The sequence below is a fragment of the Cygnus atratus genome, chromosome 5 (assembly GCF_013377495.2).
Source record: "Cygnus atratus isolate AKBS03 ecotype Queensland, Australia chromosome 5, CAtr_DNAZoo_HiC_assembly, whole genome shotgun sequence".
Taxonomy (NCBI): domain Eukaryota; kingdom Metazoa; phylum Chordata; class Aves; order Anseriformes; family Anatidae; genus Cygnus; species Cygnus atratus.
In genome coordinates, this window is record NC_066366.1 from 17,256,648 (window position 1) to 17,278,502 (window position 21,855).

Genomic DNA, 21,855 nt, shown 5'->3' on the forward strand with positions numbered 1-21,855 from the left:
TTTTCTGCTTATTCTCCCTGGTTTGTTCCCCTTAACACCGGACATATGAGAAGGAGACAAAAGGAGGAGAGATTCTGAAGCCAGGAATGCTTTTGTTTGTTTAAGAAGAAGAAACAAAGAACGAAACTCTGTACTTCATCCAAAACAAGATTTTATTTTTTTTATGTCGAACAACTCTGTACACTTTTGACATAACTTTTCTTATCAAAACCATTTAAGAAATAAATCAATTTACATATTATTTTTTTTTGTTACACTGTATATAGCTTAGTTGAAGATTGTGAAGAATGTAAAAATATGTTATTCCTAGGGGAACAGTGGTCACTGTGGGAATATAATATAGTGTGTAAGCCTAGCATCATTTAGCAGTCTGAAACAAATTCTTGGGAAAGTAACCTGGAAAAGATTATTTGTGTATTTATTTATTCATTTAAACCTGGAGGTCATCCTCTGGATAGCAGCACATTTACTTCATTTGCATATTTGCTAATATAGAAGTTAGAAAAATTAGAAAACTATGACATTTTAAGCATTGGTGTAGGTCTTTCTGTGTTTAGAGATACAGTGAACACACCTAATGTTCAGATTTCGGTACAAGCAAATGAGACTATATTAATTATATATCTTTAAAAAATACTGTCTGAGAGATGATTACTAATATAGATGAGAGATGATTATTAATATCCTATCTTGAGATAGGATCCATTTTGTTGTTTCAGTCTGTTGTGCAAAATAGGAAGTGTGGGAGCAAAAGGAAACAGAAGAACATCTTTTTGGAGTAATGAACCTTAGTGAAAGGGTAGGATACCTCTTCCCCAGATGTATTTAGGATGACCCTGTGATGGAGGAGATCAAGAATCTGCTGTGATAAACTGGAAAACATGAGGAGAATTGTTTTCAGTCATACTTTCTACATGTTTGCTTATGACTCAAAACCTAATAAATAAGCTCAATTTCTGTCACTAAAACAGCTAAACTATAATACTCTTTTATCTGGCTGCAAATTCACTGTTAGAAATGAAAGGTAGCACTTTGAAATATTTCATTTGGTAGAACTCCATAACATAACATGGCAAAAAATCCAAAAAGCACAATAAAATTAGTAGAAATGTTCATGATCAGAAAACAGAAACAAACTGGTTTGCATAATATCCTAAGATGAACATTAAAGATGACATATAGGAAATAGAGTATATATATGGATTGCCAAAAAGTCTGACATTCTGAAAAGTGTGCCAGAACCACAGAGGATTTCTGGCAGGTCACTCATACTTTAGAACAGTGTAGACTAGTGATCTAAGGATACTCTGTGTCAATCCAAAACAGTTGTTTTTAGAGGATTTCATTTGCAGATTTCCTCAGTTCAGAAGGTCTTGAGCCATACCTTTCTCTTTTCCTTAAAAGAAGTGTATTGGGTTTGCACTGTAACTGTTAGTATTTGGGGGAAAAAGAAAGGTTAGACTGGTCAGTACAGTTCCAGGTACACAAAACAACAACAACAAAAAACAAACATTAAATGTTTAGCATTGAGGATGAGCAAGAAAATAAAATCAAAAAACTCCAACCAACCAAACAAAAAAAAACTAAAAGCAAAGAAAAAAAAAACAAAACAAAAAAATAAAAACCAACAAACAGCAAGTTCACACAACCAGTAAAACTGCTTTATATAATTTTTAGCAGTAGGGGAGGATATCATTCATCACAAGTACTGTTTACTGTACTTTGAACAGTGTACTATTTTCCCTACAAAATAGGCAAAACACGTATGGGAGTCAAATTTCACTTTGAACTAATGCATTTACTGCAAATTCTTTTTTTTTTTTTGTTAAATATGGAATTTCTACAGTACAATTTATTAAAAATTTAATAAGATGTTTACATCTCACATTCCTTTACTTTTTTTTTTTTTAACACTTGCAAGTTGTTTCTACTCTAACACATCGCAAAGCACCTCAAGCCCTGTCACACATTTAAATACTACTTATAGCTTATTTTCTCAGACTAATACATATATTTTTTGACTATTGCTGTTCTTATCTAAGAAAATATATTCAAAGCAGCAAAACATCTCATAGCCTCAACATCTCTTTAGGACCATTATTAAGAAGTTTACCCTTTTACCATTTTCAGGAGAGTTGTGCCAGAGTGCTGCTCTTCCGGGGAGCAAACAAGGAGATTAAGAATTACAACAGCCAGTCTCCATTTCAGGTAAGGAAAAAAAAAATGAAAAAGAAAAAAGTGCCTTCCCCCTGCCCCTCAGCAATATTAAAAAAAAAAAAATCTCTTATTTTTCTGTACTATGTGAACTTGGTTTTGTCGATTCTTCCTTCCTTGGGTGTGATGCCAAAAATCTGGGAAATGTTTCAGGGATGGGGTTGGATTAAGTGCAGTGCAGTCAGTGATAAAGGTTGAAGTTGTCATCTCTTTCACCACAAGGAAAGTCTTTCTTTGGATTAGTCAAAATCCACTAGATGTTTTTTAACCATTTGCTCATATTACTTTAAGTGAGCTTAATTAAAAATCCAGGTGGAAGAAAGTTGTCCAAAAGGGTTGTCAGGTATGTCTGACAACCTTAAGCCCTCATTTCTGAAGCAGTCCTAATTAGTCTTTATTTCAGTGAAACATTCATAATACAAACTGGCATGTGAGAAATAGGAATGAAAGTTGCAATGTTTTAAGAAAAAGTTTTTTTTTTTTTTTTCAATGTACAGAAAATAGTGCTTCTAGAAGAGTGATTACATGGTATTACTAAAAGAAACTGTCCTGTCATGAAACATGAGGAGACCGTTTCCCCAAAACAAGTACTCTTTTAACAAAAAAAGTCCTGATTTACCTTTGCATCTTTCCCATTACATCCTGCTCCCTAGTTGGATCATCCTGGCATAGAATTCAAAAAACAAATGAAAAACAAAGCTCAAACAAACAAACCCACAAAACAAAGCACCTTTTCTCTTATGTTTTGACAAATAAGATTGATTGAATATTTGCTATGAACACGTAGGTCTTGGAGTTGGCTTCTCAGAGTTCATGCCTGGAAAGTGCCTCTGTGTCTTAACAAAACCCAGACAAATATTTCTGTATCAGTTTAATTAGCTCTGTACTTTGAAGGTTTTCTGGACATAGGTTGTGTCTCTTGAGCTTAAGATCTGGCTGCAAATCCCAGCCAGATCATTGTTTTCTCTGGAGACCGTTTTCCCAAAATTAGGGAAACAGTGTATTAATTTAATTTTAGGGACCATTTTCAGACTGCTAATAATTTGCCATCTAAATATGCACTAAGCACAAATTCACTAAGTACTAGATAATACTTAATCATTGTACTTTAGGATTAGGGATTGATTTAATTGGGTGATTAACAAATGGAAAAAAGAAATCCCTAATTTTTGCAGGGATGGGTTACAGTGTCATCTCTCTACTTTGAGAGATCAGATTTTATTCCTCTGTGTCTTTGAGATTCACTTTAGCCTTTGTTTTAGGGTTTTATGTGGGGAGGGTAAGTGGAAAGCAGAATAATTTCCATTTGTCTTTCTCTTTATACTGACTGCTGCAACATTTTTACTGTTCCTCCTAAATTAAGAAAACACAGGGAAAAAGGCAGAAAAAAAATCTTCGTAAAAGTTAGCGCTGATGGTTATAGGGCTTCAAGTAGTGAAGGGTGACTAGCCAAAATCAAATCATGTCAGAACAGCAAGCAAGCACAGTGACAGAAGAAATAATCTCAAGAGAACAGTCTAGCTGTGGAAGTGTGCTTACTGACCGATTAAGTATTCCCTGTCCCTATGGAATAAAACGCTTCTATTTGTTATCATTTATTATATGTTAACACCTCTGACATTTGGGCTTTTGACTGGTCCTCTATCCCTAGTTGGGACAGAAGGACTGACAATTAGTTTGGCTTTTTTCTATCCTTTCTACATCCATGTGCTTAAAAAAAAATGAAATTGCTTTGCATCTTTTTACTCAATGGTGTCTTGCTTTTAGGTGTAGGAAATATAAGAAAAGGTTTTTCTGCTAGTTTTTCCAAATGCAGTGAGTAGAGAAAACCCCGATGGCAGCATTGCAATTAGAATTAATTCTTTGCCATCTGTCTGCTGCTGACCCAGTCGATCAGACACCACAAGTGGAGCTGTTATAAAATTATGCAGAATCCCCTTGAGTTAATAGGATTTTGCATACTAAAATTGTTTACTCATGTAATCAGTAGCAAGGAACATCGAAGCATCTCATATGTACATAATGAGAATGGTTGTAGCTGCATGATCTATTCCTTTGAGTAACCTCCATTATGTTATTTCCCCAGAAATCTAAAAGGATCATTCCTTTGAATTGCTGCTTACAAAACTGATTGTATGAAAACTGGGCTTTTCTGTAAATAAACAGTATCCATATGTGGAGAAATTTTTATACTGCTTTCAAGGCAGGCCAGGCTTTATTATTAGTAGTATTTTGATGAAAATGGGGAGCATGTTTTGACAGTGCATCTTGCATTAGTGGCCAATGAATATATTTTAATTTTACTACACATAAAAGAAAGGGGGGGGGGAGGAGAGTGTTCACTTCTTTCCAAATCAAGTCCTTATTAAAATAAGCACGAATTTACAGGATCATAAAGAAGGGAGACTCTTCTGAGCTGAATTCTGTGCCATTTAATTTAGGTATCCCACACTGTGTTCTGGGTGGGCATCTCTGCCTGGGATATGTCTTTTTTACCTTTTCAGTGTCTGGCAGAATTAGTATTAGAATGGCATTGTCAAGTGTCAAACCCATGAAAAAGCTTGTATATGCTTCCCAGTTAAATGCATAACATTTTATTAGCCACCTTTGAAGAAATGGGTTTCATCCAGACTGATTACTGGGATCTCTTAAGTTAGTAATCAATGTTGGGTACAGCTGATATCACCCACACCTGAAACTCTGTCTGTGGCTGTCAGCTGTAACAGATTTTGCTGATAGGATGTGATGCAGAATAACAGAGTATGGGGTACCAGAGATTTTTCTGTATGTTTTTTTTTTGTTTGTTTGTTTCTTTGTTTCTATTTCCCCTTAATAAGTATTAACACTTCTGTGAACTATTCTGTCATCCCTGTTGTAAATTCTGCTGATGCCTCCACAGCCATTTCTACCTTTTGATAGGACTTGCCAAAACATGATTGCCATCAACATACAGTAGGTCGAGTTACAGTTCTCATAAACTGTCTGATGACATGATGAACTATAACGGCCGTTCCATTTATAAGCTACCTTTAAACTTTCCAGTCGTTTTAGTTTTTTATTTATATATATATTTATTTATTTATTTATTTATTATAGTTGTTGTTCTTTTCATGTTAGTATTTCTATGTTATTACCGAAAACATAGACAGAAGCTTAGTTCTTGGTCTTGTGGTAGCTGCAAAGGGATGGACTGGAAAATTGACAAAATGTTCTTTCAGAAAATCTGTGATATCCTACCAATATCCATAACTTCTTGGTTTTCCATGCAGTTTGACTTCATAGATTAATATAAAACAATTTCTACCTACCTGGCAACTATTAATCCAGTAACTCAGAATCATCAGTTTTGCAGTGTTTACAAGCCATTGATATTGTACTGCGCAAGTTCAAGTGAGCATACACCTTGTTTATCATGTTTTTTCTGTTAGTGAGCAGAAGCTCTATATGAATAATTCATATGTTTTCATATGGGCTATAAAGCACTTCCAAGCTTAGAGCAAATAGAGCTAATAATTAGTGTTTTTAAAGCATATGTGTTCAAATATGCAGAACTATTCAGAGGTTGCATTTAGTGACACCTAGGGTCATACCTGAGGATGATTTCTCTCTCAGACGTACTCTGTTATTGACCGTTGCTGTCCCAAATCAACATGGTCTGTTATTGCGCTGGTATATAGACAGCAGGAGGAACAGCCTTCTTCCAGTGCTACGGCAGGTAGGATTGTTCCTTTCAGTATGTTGGCTGTACATCTATTTCAATTGCTCATATTTTTGCCAGATTTGAATCATTTGAAATGAAAATTTCCATGCCTTATATCTGAGGCTGCATTGTTCAGAAAAACAAAATGATTCAGCTGTTTCAGAGTATGGGTGAGGGAAAACATGTGTTGTTTTGCTCATACTGAAAACTCTGTTGACCCACCTCTCCTCGCCCCATCTCCCCTGTTGTGTTATGTTGTTTTGTTTTGTTTTCTTTAATTGCCCTGCATGCTGTCAGTGATCTCCATGTTAATAACACAACAGCGTAAAATGGTTTGCAGTCTGACTCAAATACAGGGGCTCCAGAACTAGACTGCATATTTGGAAGCTGGCTAGGGGAATATAGACAGGCAGAATTGGGCATGGGTAAGTAAACAAGGAACTTGAGAGCTTGACCTTGCAGATGGGTGGAAAAGTGCAAGACTGCCTGAGACCAAGGCTGGGAGTCAGTGAAGGAGAGAACTGAGTAAGAGCAAAATAGATAAGGGTCTTTGGGAGATTTTTCATCTTCAAGAGCAGAAGAGAAAGAAAATCAGATCAGGGGGAAGTTGGGACCGACTATGAAAGAATGCGAGTCTGAGCAGGGAAGACAGGGAGGATGGGGATGTCACAAGGTGGAAATGCATGCAATGCTCCCAGCCCTGCTAATGGTCAGAAAAAATAATCTTTTTTATCCAGCATATTGCTGTAATGGCTTCCCAAAACCCAGTTCTACTTAGTTTATCATTTTGATTTTTTTAAATTCTCTTTTTGATGGAATTTATGGATAAAGAAGATAATAGGAGATACTCCCAGGTATTTTTTGTCTCTGACACTTTTGAAAGGGTGAAACTCTGAGAAAGCAAATTTTACAACTGAAAATCTCTGTCCAGTGCCTCAAAAAGTCTTCTTACAAATATAAAGAAATATTTTCTCTCTTGATGTTAAAATACGTAACTGTTGTGTTAGTAGAATATAGCAATTGGATAAGGATATCTTTTTTTTGCTAAGTATTTATTTTAATCCTAATTCCTGTCCTAAAACACCCATGCAAACAATGCATTATTGAATATTATGTGTTATTGGCAAAAAAGATATCTCTGCTTATGATACATTCTGGCATTAGTCAGACTTTAAGCTTTTTGCCGCTTTTGTCCTGATTTCAGTCAAATCTTTGAATTTTTTCATACTCATTTTGGTTGTTTTATTTATTTATTTTTTGTGTTTGACCACTGCTGATGTTGATCAGTTACATTCTGTTTTGCAGTACAGAAATAACAGGTAAAAGACTCTGTCATGAAAGTGTATGCATTCAAATTTACACTTACTCGTTATTTGTGATATTTAAATATTGATGGAAAAGATTCAAGGACTTAACATGGTTAAAAAATATAAAGTATTTAACATCTTTAACTCTACAGAAGTGACCATACAAGAAAAAAAATGGATTTTTCCTTTGAAAATAAATGTGTACGTATAGACGTATGCATACGCACCATTATTTTCATAAGAGGAGATTATTAAATAATAATAAAAAAAAAGGTCTCATGGTGATATACTGAGATGCAAACAATGATTAGTTATGACACGTTTTCTCATCACTTACCTTGAAGTGCTATTTATAGAGGAACACATGTTCTCATTTGAGAAAAAGGCTTTTTGGGAATCCCATACATCACCTCCAGCATATTTATGCCTTTGTTGTGCTGATATGGTATCTGTTAGAGAATTAGGGGAAATGTTGCCAAATGAAACTATTCCTGAGAATAGCTGGGATACAGGATGTTCTTCCAAGTAACACTTCCAAGAGAAAAGCGTTCAATGGCAAATTTGAGGTGACCTCAAGTGCCAGTAGGTTTCCTGCAATTGTCAGTTTTGAAGCATTGACAAGCTGTTAGGCAGACGCTTCTTAGCGGCACACGAAGTACAATTACCAAGGATCAATTTTTTTGTTTATTATACAGTTGGTAACAACAAAGAGGTATGTGATACTGCTGCTGAGAACTTGGGGCAGCAAAGATGCTTCTGCCCCCTACTTCTGAAGATACTGCAGCTGCTTTTGAAAACTGGGACACAAAGAAACTAAATTATGTGATTATCTTGTATTGAGAAAGACAAAATATTGCCACGCTTGGAGATGCTAAAAATACCACAGAATGTGTCTTTTTGGGAGGGAAAAAAAAACGTCTGTTGTTGCTTCATAGTTGTAATGTGGCTTCAGACTTCTGGAGGAGTGTCCGTGATTTGTATTGTGCTCTGTGTAAAAGATCCCAGACCTCTTATCTTCCCCTTTGCGCTTTCTCTCCCCACTCAGACAGTCCAGCTGAAATGCCTCAGCTGTCCTCCCTCACAGCAGTATTTCACTGGGAAACAGCATGTCCCTCAGGTAGCTAGGAGCTGATCTGTTTTTTTTTTGTTTGTTTTTTTTTTTCCACCAAGTCGATAAACTTCAAAAAGCTGAGAAGCAGCTGAAACTAGATTATAAAAAGGAACAAATAAAGCAAACTAAATTGTAAGGGTCACTACCTGTTTTTGCTCCAAGCGAGCAAGACTGGTGTGCAGTGCAGTGCAGTTGCCATGAGCTGTCAGGAGGGAGGTTGCAAGAGGCAATCAGATCTGTATAATTTTAATTTAATTATAGGATTTTGATAGCAAGTTTAAATATTGCTCCTACTATTTTATTCATACTGTATCCCGGAAAGGAAGGCAACAAAGGTAAGTTCTTAACTAGCCCGATCATAACTGAACAGTTGCACATAGCTTGTCTTATCCTTGTAAAATGTCAGCTGTGACAACTCTGCATGTTTTTTTTCTGCAACTATAAAGAGCACAATAAATCTTGTCATTGGAAATACTTTGATTATTTTATCTATAAGTAGCTGTTTTTGTTCTTTTATTGGTTTAAAGCAGATTTTGTCTCCAAGTAAAAACAACAACAAAAAAACCAAACCCACCATTAGTCCTAAGACTAGGATGAACAAGATTAATATAAAATGTCCATTTATTCGAATTGCATCGTTGCCAGGATTTTACGTGTCTTGAAATGGAAATGTTAGGAACTGTATAAACATCCAGAGAGTGACAGATAGCTAGGTTTTTTTTTTTTTTTTTTCCCTTCAGTGTTCCTACAGAAAAGTGTATTATATCAGGCTCTGCTCCAGATTTAACTGCAGAAAAAATGAGAGTTGTGGTTCTTTTATGACGTCTTGATTCTGGGACCAATATGTGTGGTATAAAGAAGGATAAATCATATGGGAAATTTGTTTCACAAACTATAGATAAGCGTGCTTGCACTAATCTACTACATTTAAAATTTTCTTACTGCTGTTACATGGTGTTATTTTGAGATGTTAATACTATTCAGTTTCTCTATTAAATACCTAGTACATTATTAGATTTTGTGTGCCGCTATAGTCTGTATGTAAAAGCCCTAGTGACACTGATTGAATTAGTTGATGCTAATGAACTAGATATTTCAGAGAAATTTCTCCACCTCTTGGGCTGAGGCTACTTCTGCCAGGATGCCCAGCCATGTCCTGCTGTTCTCCTCTGTGTGCTTGTATCCGAATGGATTGTCACAACTTAGCTTGCATTTCAGGGCAATGATGACCTTTTGGTTTTGTATCCACCCAGCTGAGCACAGCTCTTGACTGAGATCACGGGCACATCAGACCTGCAAATACCGATTAATGGTTATGATTGATGGACAGGTAATGTGCTGGTGTGATCTCTTGCTTTTGCAGGAATATACAGGCTATTCAGCGTTAATTTCTGGTAATATCCGAGTGAGTCCTTGCTGCTTATAAAAAGGAAGGGTCTGTGCCTTTAGGACAAACTGTGCATCTTGTTGCACTGCCATTTTGAAGACAGTGCTCGTGATGAGCAGTTGGCATACGCTGCAGTCCCATGTCCGTTCCCATCAGCACTGGCTACTTTTACTTTTTTTTTTTTTTTTTTTTTTTTTTTTTTAACCTTTTACTAGGCTACTGTTTCCAGAGGTTTTGTTCTGGATAACCCATTGAGTTTGGAATGAATCCACCAAATGTATTAGATAAAATAATCACCGTATTTTATTAGCTCGGTGCATTTTGTCCTAAGGGCTTTCAAAAAGCGTTTTTGTCCATTTGGGTAGCAGTTTAAACAACACTGTGTTATTAAACAGCGCTGTTTGCAGAACTGAATCTCATAAGCAGTTTTCACTGTGAAATAGCAGTATCTCTTGCCTACTCTGAGTAGGAAGACATTTTTTTCTGAAAGTATTTTGGGAAGTAACCACTAATTTTGCCTTTTCTGTGAGGCAGGCCTGCGTTCAGAGGTGAAAGCTTGCACCCTACAGCAGGGCACACCTGTCCACACTTCAGCTGCATTTTTTACATAACCCAGTGTTTACTGTGATTTCAAGGAAAGCAAATTCCAGCACACAGCATACTTTCTCAGTCTTTTTCTAAAAAGCTTCTACAGAAGAAGATTGCATTTCATGGCTTTCTGATTTAACATATTATTGGAGAAGAAAAAAAAAAGAAAATTAAGTCAATTTTATTACTGTCTGTGCCTTATCTAATTCATCTGATGCTGCAACCTGGCTTTATCTGCTTTTAATAAGTACTTCTTTGGAATTGCCGCTCACCCATGTAGCAGTAATGGGGATTATGCAATAACTGGCTTCTGATGGCTCTTTCCAGCCTGAGCTAGATTTTCATGTGGAATGAGTCTGTAATTGTAAACGTGTGTATCATACTGTCTGCTTTTTCCTTCTCATATTAATTATTAAAACACAAGCTTAGAAAAGTGCATCTTCCTTGAGAACAACTTGATGGATGGCTTTTTAGCAGAGAAGCAGAAAAAAAGATGTAATTTTTTCCTGCTTTTAGTATAGAAATAAACATTAAATTTCCTAATACATGTAGTGACTGAGGAGGAGGCTTACCACAGTCTGTGTAAAGCAGGGTAACCTAAAAATATTAGTTATTTCTCATCTAAGGAAATAGAAGGTAATAAAAGAGTGATGTGAAGCAGGGAAGTTGAGCCTGGGATGAATTCACCAGCATGTTCGTTTTTGCTGCCTGACATGTTTCATGGTAACTTTTGTTGAACTGAATACACGGGCAAGTCAACTCTTCCTGGCAAGCTACTTCTTGCATAACACGGGATCCTTTTGTCATAGGAGTTAAGTTTGCATTTCAAAGCTGAGAGAGTGAGATAATTTAGAAGTGATTTGCCTGCAAGTTGTGAGGAAAGGACTTACATTTTTTATCTTGCTGTCCATGCAAGCTTAGCTTAATCTGAGGGTATTCAGGCATGGCTTATTCATGAGTAAGAGCAGTTAAGTTTTAAGAACATGGCTGTGTATCTTCATGAAAGGACAGTGTACAGTAAAATACACATTCTACTTTTTAAATCATATTAAGGTTACTTGAAAATGAGCTTGGCTGCCTAAAGGCACTTTAGGTATCCAGCCAGTATAGAGCCCTGGCTAAGACAGCACTGCAGGACAAAGAAAGACCAAAGTAAGGTTGGTTAGTGTAATAGCCTTCTTTTAATTTTGACTTGAAATCACTGTGCTTGTCAACTCTGGCAGTGTTTCATGGCTACTGAGTGTATTACCAAAGACCCAGAGGGACTGTAAAATCTGCAAGCAAACCCAGAACTTTAGCAATGAAAATGTACTGATAGTGTTATGCTTGCAGTGTACTTTTTTGATAATACCCAGCTAAGTACATATGTATTTGGATGCCCATTGTTGTGTAACTGAATATTTGATTGTTTTTTAAATTTCAATTACACAAAAATCTTTATGGTAAAATCCTAGTTCCTTGAAGTTGTTAATACTGTTTCATTTCCCTGGTATGGAATTGTATTCCTCCCATTTTGCTCAAGATTTTTGCTCAAAACCATACTATCAACTCTTTCTATATGATATATTCCACTTAATATAATTTCATTTAATAACATTACTTAATTTTAGCACCATGCAATTCTTTTAAGTTATATGAAACTGCACACTGCATTGCAACAAATAACCGCAAAATCTTTAGCTACTGATAGATAATTCTTGCAATTTGCTGTAGCTGAAAACAAGATGCTTTCCCTTCTAAAAAAACAAAAACAAACAACTTTCTAAGAGTTTCAGGAAGCAAAAACACTGCTCAAGAAGCTATGGTTGTAATTTTTATTGCATTCCCTTAGTGAGGTTCAGGATATCTTTGCATTCCCTACATTACTGATGCTGCAAAAGATTTTTGTTATTGCCTAGTCAGATGCTGAGCTTTTTCCACCTGTTGTAGGACATTTTCCATGAGGCTTAGGTTCCAAGAGTGTTTAAAAAAAAAAAAAAAAAAAAAAAAAGCTTAGATCTTAATGTAGCAATACTTTACAGTTTTAAAGTCTTGTCTTTGATTAATATTAACCGAGTCAGGTCACCAGGTGGCTCTCACCCAGGCTGCTACAGAGAGAGCTTTGAGGGCATATGTAAAGGACTGCACCCAGCACAGCAGAACTTCATGCTGCTGCGCTATGGAAAGCACAATGCTGTGACCTTAATACTGAGGCGATGTGATCGTGGCAAATCTTTGTTTAAACAGTGCTAAAATGATCAAGGGAATGATGAAGAGCCTCAAAGAAATATTGGCCCTTTCCCATAATTTATATTTTCAGCTGCTAAAACTAGTTGTTGAGCAAATGCAAGGTATCTATTTTAAGATACTGCATGTCAATATCTGACTACAGATGGCTCCATGAATCATAGTTGGAAGAAGGAAAATGTTAGACACTAAGATATTGTTGCTAAGAGATTTTTGTACACAGTATGCTAACATGTGCTGGCAAATTTGGGAACAGTAGCGGCAGCATGCTTTTGGAGAAAAAAATTTCAGTGGTGAAGAAACTGTCTTCAAAGGACTATTTAAAGGATAGTAACATTATTGTGCTTTGTTGTATCAAGAGCTGATGAAGATGAAATTGTCTTTCAAGCAGATAATATACAGAAAACATCCAAAAGGTAAAGCTAATCCTGCTCTCCAATGAAATAGAAAGCAGCAACTAGAAGGAAAAAGAAAAAATGTACTGTACTTTGGGGCTTAAATTAAGCAAATTTCAAGAAAATTGAAGGTGACTTGCTGATATTTTGCCATCTACTGGACAAGAGATATATTAATATACAAAGTTAGTTCCTTTCAAAATGGAAAATATTGTTCTTGTATTACATTATATAATTACAACAGTTAAGAATTATTTTCTGTCCAGGAAAAAAACATGTATGAAAATGCTGAGTACAATTTTTTTTTACTTATATTCTTTAGTAACATTACTATAGAGTGATTTTAGAAAAACTGCCAGCTTTTTATTGTTCTGGCAGAGATGTAGGCTATTCCTGAACTTAATATAAATCTTTACTGACTACTATTTAAAGAAAATAATATTAATTTTTTCTGCTTTGCTTATTCTATGTATATCTTACACATCTTATTTCAATGAGTTTTACTGAAACTTGAAAATAGTATTATATCTGAAATAAAACTTTAAATTCCAATATTTTAAAACTTTCTCAATTCGAGTAAAACCTTTTACAACTCATATATTCTCAGAAAAATATTATTACCTTATCTATACAAAATAATACGCAATTATAAAATTCTCAAAGTAGTAATGTGCTTCTGACATATTTCTAATTATATGTATTATATGTCAACTTCAAAACTGATTACTTTTAATAAAAAGTTTTGGAGGGTAAATGAAAAAAATGTCTCCATAGTGTAAGCATATATATCTTTTTGAGGTTGTGTTTCTTATCATCCATTTTATATGTATTCAAGAGAGCTATTAGAAAAAGAACGTGAAATAGTGATATTAGTAGTATATTAATAAAGCATTTGGTTTTATTGTATAACAAGATGAACTAAAAAAAAAAGTTTTATTTTAAAACATTATAGCCTCAAACTCAAGAATCAACTGTAATTTATACTACTGCAAAATGTAGGATGCTGCTTTGCCCTTTGCTTTTGGAATGTAAAATGCAGAATTCGTGATTATTCAGCATTTGTATTTGAGACTATATGGTTATTGTAACTGCATAGAATTTTCCAACTGGTTCAGAAAATACAATTTTTGCTTTATTGAATTCTTAATGTCTTCTTTAATTGAAAATAACTAAAACTGTTATATTTTGCTAAGATATTACATGAAAATCTGTTTCCAAAGGAAAATTAGTTTTAAATATGTTTTTATATTTATAGAATTTATTATTCAATTATTTTTAAAAGCTCTCTGAAATTGGGCAAGAAACCAGTAATACTTGATAAGTACATTTTTCTCCCACACCTATGGAAAAGAAATTCAGAACGCAGATTGCTTCATGCTTTTCCAAACCAAACTCCATCTGTACCACTGTGGAGAGTTTTAAAATCTACATGCTGCTCGTATATGAGAGCAACTAATGCATATCAATTTAAGATTTTTTCTGAGTCTGCAGTGGGTGCTATATGATTTTTGTGTCACTGTTTATCAGGAATATAACCTCATTGTGCTATGTACAGCCTGGACATACACACTCATACATGAGAGCAAGGGCATCGCACTTAACCTAAATTTAACTTTCTAACATCCTTGTGGATGAATACTGCATATTTGATGGTGCACAGTGACAGATTTCAAAGTGGCTTTAGACTCTGAAAAGCCTTTACCTCTTAGTTTTATTGGGGAGGGCTTTTGTTTCAGGTGGACATGATAGAAATACGTTGAACTACATTGCTTTTTCATTGCCCCACAGTAAGTACCATTATATTTTCATATCAAATTATAAAGGTGTCTGTGTCCAAAGATTATGATTATAACAGAATGGTTTAGAGATCGTCATGCTGTTGGATTATTACACCTTATTTGATATTTCAACTACTGAGTGAGTTGTTGGCATGTGTTTTTTTTGTTGTTTTATTTTTTTAATCTGGAAACTTATGCTCATTAAAAATTACAACATTTCTGATATTTTTAATATTAAGAAATCATGTCACAATTAAGACACATGGAAGAGCTATTCAGGCAGCCTCTTTGTTAAGAAAGTGATCCCAACTGTTACTTCCTTGTGATAAAATCCTGCTTGACGAACCTGATCTCCTTCTATGACCAAGTGACGCGCTTGGTGGATGAGGGGAAGGCTGTGGATGTGATCTACCTTGACTTCAGTAAGGCTTTTGACACCGTTTCCCACAACATTCTCCTCAAAAAACTGGCTGCTCATGGCTTGGACTGGCGTACGCTTCGTTGGGTTAAAAACTGGCTGGATGGCCAGGCCCAAAGAGTTGTGGTGAATGGAGCCAAATCCAGTTGGAGGCCGGTTACTAGTGGAGTCCCCCAGGGCTCAGTGCTGGGGCCAGTCCTCTTTAATATCTTTATCGATGACCTGGATGAGGGGATCGAGTGCACCCTCAGTAAGTTTGCAGATGACACCAAGTTAGGTGCGTTGTCGATCTGCTCGAGGGAAGGAAGGCTCTGCAGGAGGATCTGGATAGGCTGGAGCGATGGGCTGAGGTCAACTGTATGAAGGTCAACAGGGCCAAGTGCCGGGTCCTGCACCTGGGGCGCAACAACCCCAAGCAGCGCTACAGGCTGGGAGATGAGTGGTTGGAAAGCTGCCTGGCAGAGAAGGACCTGGGAATACTGGTTGATAGGCAGCTGAATATGAGCCAGCAGTGTGCTCAGGTGGCCAAGAAGGCCAACAGCATCCTGGCTTGTATAAGCAGCAGTGTGGCCAGCAGGTCTAGGGAGGTGATTGTCCCCCTGTACTCGGCTCTGGTGAGGCCACACCTCGAGTACTGTGTTCACTTTTGGGCCCCTCGCTACAAGAAGGATATGGAGGTGCTCGAGAGAGTCCAGAGAAGGGCAACAAAGCTGGTGTGGGGTCTGGAGAACAAGTCTTACGAGGAGCGGCTGAGGGAGCTGGGGTTGTTTAGCCTGGAGAAGAGGAGGCTCAGGGGAGACCTCATCGCTCTCTATACGTACCTTAAAGGAGGCTGTAGAGAGGTGGGGGTTGGTCTGTTTTCCTACGTGCCTGGTGACAGGACGAGGGGGAATGGGCTCAAGTTGCACCAGGGGAGGTTTAGGTTGGATATTAGGAAGAACTTCTTTACTGAAAGGGTTGTTAGGCATTGGAATGGGCTGCCCAGGGAAGTGGTTGAGTCACCAGCCCTGGAGGTCTTTAAAAGATGTTTAGATGTAGCCCTTAGTGATATGGTTTAGTGGAGGTTTTGTTAGTGTTAGGATAGAGGTTGGACTAGATGTCTTGGAGGTCTCTTCCAACCTAGACGATTCTGTGATTCTGTGATAATTTCTCACCTGTCTCCACTGATTGTGAATCCTATTGCATAATGGTGATGGCTGTCTGAATGGAGTTTCTTCTTCTATTTTTACCATACTGTAGTGCTTAGTGGTATATTTAATAAATTATAATTTTATAAGTCTGTGAGTTGAGTGTAAACCATTTTCTGGAGAATCTTATGGTCACGGTCCATAAGATTCTATCAGGGTTGCAGGGTTCTATCATCTTTTCCTTCCAGTTCTTCCTGGGCATAGAAACAACACAGTATAGATAAGACCTCAGAGAAACCTGTATGTTGCATCTGTTTTCCCTGCTTGCCTGAGACTGGGTAAAGTCACTTTTTGTCCTGGGATAAAGCTATCTCCTTTAATGTATAGTACCATACCTGAGCTCATTGCTATTTCAAGCTTGCTTGAAAGACCATCATTTCACAAGCACTGCTGGATAGCAGAGACAATGCAAGGGTGAAACATCAGCCCTGAAGGCAAGAATAATGAAATGTACTTTCATCAGAAAAGTGAAATTGTCTGGAAAAAAAGAGAAGGGGGAGAAAAAGCAGGTGGGGCATGCTGGCTGTTTCATCGTGAACTGCTTATTGTGATTTGCAGCTGCAGCCCAAACAGCTTCCTCCATTCTCCATTTAGGCAGAGCACTTTAAAGCTTTATGTCTTGCCTGGTCTGAAATTTAAGCATGTGCAGAAGGAAGATCAGCAGCCTTGAATGACAGTGAAATGTTAATGAACCATGAGATGCAGTCCTTACTTCCATGTAGAAAGTTTGTCAAAGTTCATTGGCTGGGCTTAAGAGGGGACAACTTCAGTTTCTTTTTTTCTTTCCTTTTTTTTTTTTTTTTCTTATTGTGGGTAGCAGTTTGTTCCAAACAGTAATAATGTAATTTAATCACGGCACTTGCCTTTCAGGGACTAACCTATAAAGCTCTAAAATCGTATTTGCTAAGAGGCTACAAAGATCTTACGGTAACTTAATATAATCTCTACCTGTGATACATTTCAAGAGCAGAAAAAATCAATTGTGAAAGGTTAGTGACAGGTAAAGTGTATATGTAATTTCCAATTTCCCGAAAGGAATAAACACTGCATTAATCACAATTCCAAAAATCTAAATGCTTGAGGGTAAGTAATTGATATATTGACAACTGCACTTACAAGGCTGAAAAGAGAAACTTCTGTGAGACAGTACTGCTACTTCTATCTAGTCCAGTGTCTGAAAACATTTATGAATCTTTCTCCTGCTAAAACCTGTCACTGGGCATCTGTCAGTCTCCAATGTATACACAAAGTAGTCTTATTTGCCTTAATTCCCCAAGATTTCTTTGGGGAAAATGATTCAAGAAAGCAGAATTAACTATATGCCTCGAATCTTTAATCTTGACTTCTAAAAGCCAACCTAAAAACTGCCTGTATCCAGAGGGAACGTTCCTCACTGTGAGTACCAGAAAACCATAAGTTGAGAATAATGCTGTGCCAGGAGAAAGAAGTACCCTTGTAACGGTGCCTCACCAGTTAGTCTTTTGCTCCTTGTCCAGTTGCGTGGTCCTTGTGTGGAGCAGCAGCTGCAGAGTGCCCTTGTCCTCTGCCTGGTCCCCTAGCCCAGCCTAAACATTGCAGCTACTTCATTCATTCAAGTTTCTGCTTCACTGAGCTGCCACTTAGTTACCATCCATAGCAACTAGCCACGTGTGGATTAAAATCATACCCGTCTTCACTGAATTGGTGACAGAGCATCTGGGATTGCCTGGCATGACACACAGTAAGCCACCGTAACCAGTTGGGTTTGAAAAGAAACATCTGTTTGTGAGACAGAGAGACGATGGGGTACTGTAACAAGCTTTGCTTCTCCCAAGGCAAAGCAAATATCAGTGTAAACATACAGCTGTTGGTCACGCTCTGCTCTGCATACCCCCTGACAGTAACAGCCGGCTCTCAGCTCCGCTTGGCTGCCTTGCCCAGGGGGTCATGAACCCCATGGCCTGGTGCTTCACAGCAGTCTGAGTGCAACTCTGCTATGACCTGTTTCGGTGACTCCATTAACATTTTGTTACGGTGACATTATGAAGACAGGGCGTCATGGAAGTAGGAGATGATACTGCCATTCTATCTGCATGGGTTTGCCCTACTTTCTTTTATTTTGTGAGTTACCTCCTACTCTGATAGGTCTTCAGGCTTAGTGTTAGTTTCTGCTCACTCCCCTGTTGTAAGGGTATGTATTTATTCAGGTTAGCCATGTGTGTAATCAAATGTAGTTAGAAAATAATTAGGTGTCTATATCAACATTCTTAGTGTGGTAGGTTAAACTTGGAGGGGAGGGAGCTGATAAATGGTTCACTTTGGTTACTGCCTTTCATATAAGATTGCCTCTAATGATGATATGAAAACCAAGAGAGTTTCTGTTATATCTGTTGTACAGCTGAGTATGTGGCAGAGATCCCAACCAAATGTCAGTGCAGCAGATAAAGATCCTACTTTGGATCTGAAAGCACTGCACTTGAACTACTTAATCGTGCTTTTTAGCTGGACTTTGATTGACACCATGCTGGGATGCTGCAGGTGCAGCCTTTCTGATTCTGGAGCCAATGCAAAGTAAATATACACTTTAAAAATAGGGCAAAAAATACAGGTTTTAGTGAAAATTGTAGATGAGTGACTTTTTGAGAAAATGCAGTAACCAGGCTTTATCAAGTTTTGCAGGATAGTTTTACTAAGGACATGAACCTGAAATATCGTAAGACTGCTGTATATGCTGTTTTTAAAAAGCTGCAATTTTTGAAGCTTCAGCATAACTGAACCTGTAGATAGCCTCTAGTTATAAAGTGCTAGCTCCAGACTTTCATGGTAATATTTCATGTCTGGAAACATGCATGTGATGCATTTTGATGACTGCAATCCAATTCCCACTGGAATTGGAAGAAACTTTCTCAGTAGTTTTGCTGCTTGTTCTGCCTTTTCACTGCCAAGAAGAGAAGTTTTGTGACCCTCAAAAAACAAACAAAACTTCTTCCCTGCCATTACTTGCCAAGTAGAAATCTAGCACTTGACTGCAGAACATCCTTGCAAGCAAAATAAGGCTATCTGAAAACACGTAAATTATCAAGTGTGTAGAGTACCAAACTCCATTTTTTTTTGTAAAGTTACATTAGTATTTTTGTTCTAAAGTACAATGCAATTCAGTACCATTACAGATTTCCAATTACTTTTCACTCTAGTTTTTATCTTCATCAAAAGATATTGCACCACTTTAATTTGGATTAAATTTGAACTAGCTGAAGCCCTTTGCTTTAATCTTGTGGAGACCATTAACTTGTCCTAATGAATTCACATTAACAGGTTTGTCTGAACAAACTAGAACTTTGGTTCAAGACAAATTTTGGTAGGAAACAGGTGTTGGCTGCTGTGTTTTATAGTTTGCAACTGTAAAAATTGAATGAATATAATTTTGTATCTTTCAGATTTTTCACTGACGTCACTTTCTCCCACACTCTTTACCCATCAAATTCTAGTGAAGTACATTGACTTTATGCCAAGAAATATTTGTACTTTTTTACTTTTTCTTGCTTTCTTTAGATCTTAACATACTTGCCTTCATTTTTGCTGTTAGAATTTTACATCGTGTTTTTACTGAATTGAAATAAATTGAATTGAAAGAGATGATACCTTGAGCTTGCTGAATCTAGTGCTTGATTCAGAAACAATTATCTGTCAAGCTGTCTGTCAGCTATCTGGTACTATCTTTTTTTCAAGCAATAAAATGTGATTATCACTTGAACAGCATGTTTATACTTGAGTTTTAAAATCTTCTCTGTATCAAAAATTCTTTCATTTGAGTAACATGGTGGCTGTCTAGCAAGCTGCCTGTCACTGCTCAATTCCCTGCCTGAATTTTGTATGCTGACGAAAAGTACTATTGCTTGCTTAAAATGTAAAGAAACCCCTTATGTATACACAAATGTTGCTTTTATGTGGCAGGCTGCAGAATGTGAGGTTAAACAGGTGTTTTTGAACAACTTTATTGTTACTTACATAATGCCATTGGCCAAGGAGAATCCTGAGTTACACTTCAGAAGCTGGGCAGCGAAGGCTGGGGGCCAGATTCTGATACATTATCCATGCTGAGAAGCAGATTTTTTTTCATGAGTAGTTCCTGGAATAAAGGTGTTCTGACTAATGGTTAAAGTACTAATTTTCAGATGGATAATTATCGCTATTGGTGATGAGGTGGCAATGCTCCACCATATCAATCTAACTCTGTCTGACCTCCCTGATCTTTGCAGATATTATGTCATGCAGAAATCTTATGATACATCTGAGTCAACTGCAGTCTTAAAACAGAAGTGGGATTGATTAGAACCAGCATTATTGATTCATACTAACGCATTTTGCTCGCAAGACTCAAGATGTAGATGTAACACAGCTGAGAAGTGCCCAAAGCAAAACATTTCATTGCTTTTAATATTGTAATCAGAAAATAATTACATGATTGTCACTAGTAAGTGTGGTGGTATTGTATGTGGGTCAATTATTTAAAAGATGAAAATTATTATATTGCACATGCTGCACTCAGCTGTCTGCTGAAGATTATTTTAAAACACGAGTATATACCTATTAAGTATAACTGCTAGGAGCTGTATAAATATGGAATAGGGTTTGTGCTATCATACATACTCTTGAAATGAGAAACAAACTTAATTGCTATATTTACCCTTTATGTTGGAGAGAATTTTGTAACGAAATAAACAATTCACAAAGAAAAACAGCAGAACCTGAAAGTAGTAGTATGAAGGGGGGGGGGGGGATGAGAGCAGGGGATCAGACACCTTGGATTCAGGACATAAATATGATAAATTCTATGTTCAACTGATACCAAGTAAAGCTTAAAAAAATTTAAATAGAAAGTCATTCTGATACTGTATTATTCTTAAAACATGGTAATTTTTTGAAGGCTTGCTTGTACTTTACTAGCCAGTAGACTTTACAATCTGAACTAAATCAGCCTGTCTCTCGTTAAACCAACTTCTGCTTGCTTAAGACCAAGAGCTAAATCAGAGATTACTCCACTGTATTTGAAAACATTTATTTGGATCTGTGTCCTTTTGCAAAGATTTCTAGGACTGCATACAGAAAGGTTTCATGTGTGATGGCTTGAGTCTTAAGGACTGCCATACAATGGGAGTTCCAGATCTAAAGAAATGCTTTAAAATGAACTCACCAGAAGGACTGTAAAATGGAGAATAACATAATAATCTGACTGTCAACAATCCCCATCTATTTTTATTTATAAGTTTTGCAGTGAGTTCACTTTTCTAAGAGAGTTACCCATTCCTGCAGCTAATAGTCATTAGACTGCATAGTCAATAGCTAATAATCAATAGACTGCATTTTAATGAGACCTGTTCCAACACTGCAGTAGGATATATGTAAATCTACTCTGAGGCCTGCACAAGATGCACTAATGGCACAATGAGGCATAGTATAAATAATCAGTGCAGAAGAAAAAGCAAAGAAAATATGTAGAAGTATTTTTATTTTAAATGAAATAGATGTACTGAACATGACCAAGTCTACCATTTAAAGCAGATT

At 36.8% G+C, this 21,855-nt stretch overlaps 1 protein-coding gene across 1 annotated transcript in view; it reads left to right on the plus strand.

Moving 5' to 3' along the window:
* SHANK2 (SH3 and multiple ankyrin repeat domains 2) overlaps positions 1–21,855 on the plus strand; it is a 307,767-nt gene that overhangs the window by 18,153 nt on the left and 267,759 nt on the right. Inside the window, exon 8 of the mRNA XM_035552219.1 lies at positions 2,131–2,208. Coding sequence (XP_035408112.1) covers positions 2,131–2,208 — 78 coding nt within the window. The remainder of the gene's footprint in view (positions 1–2,130; positions 2,209–21,855) is intronic.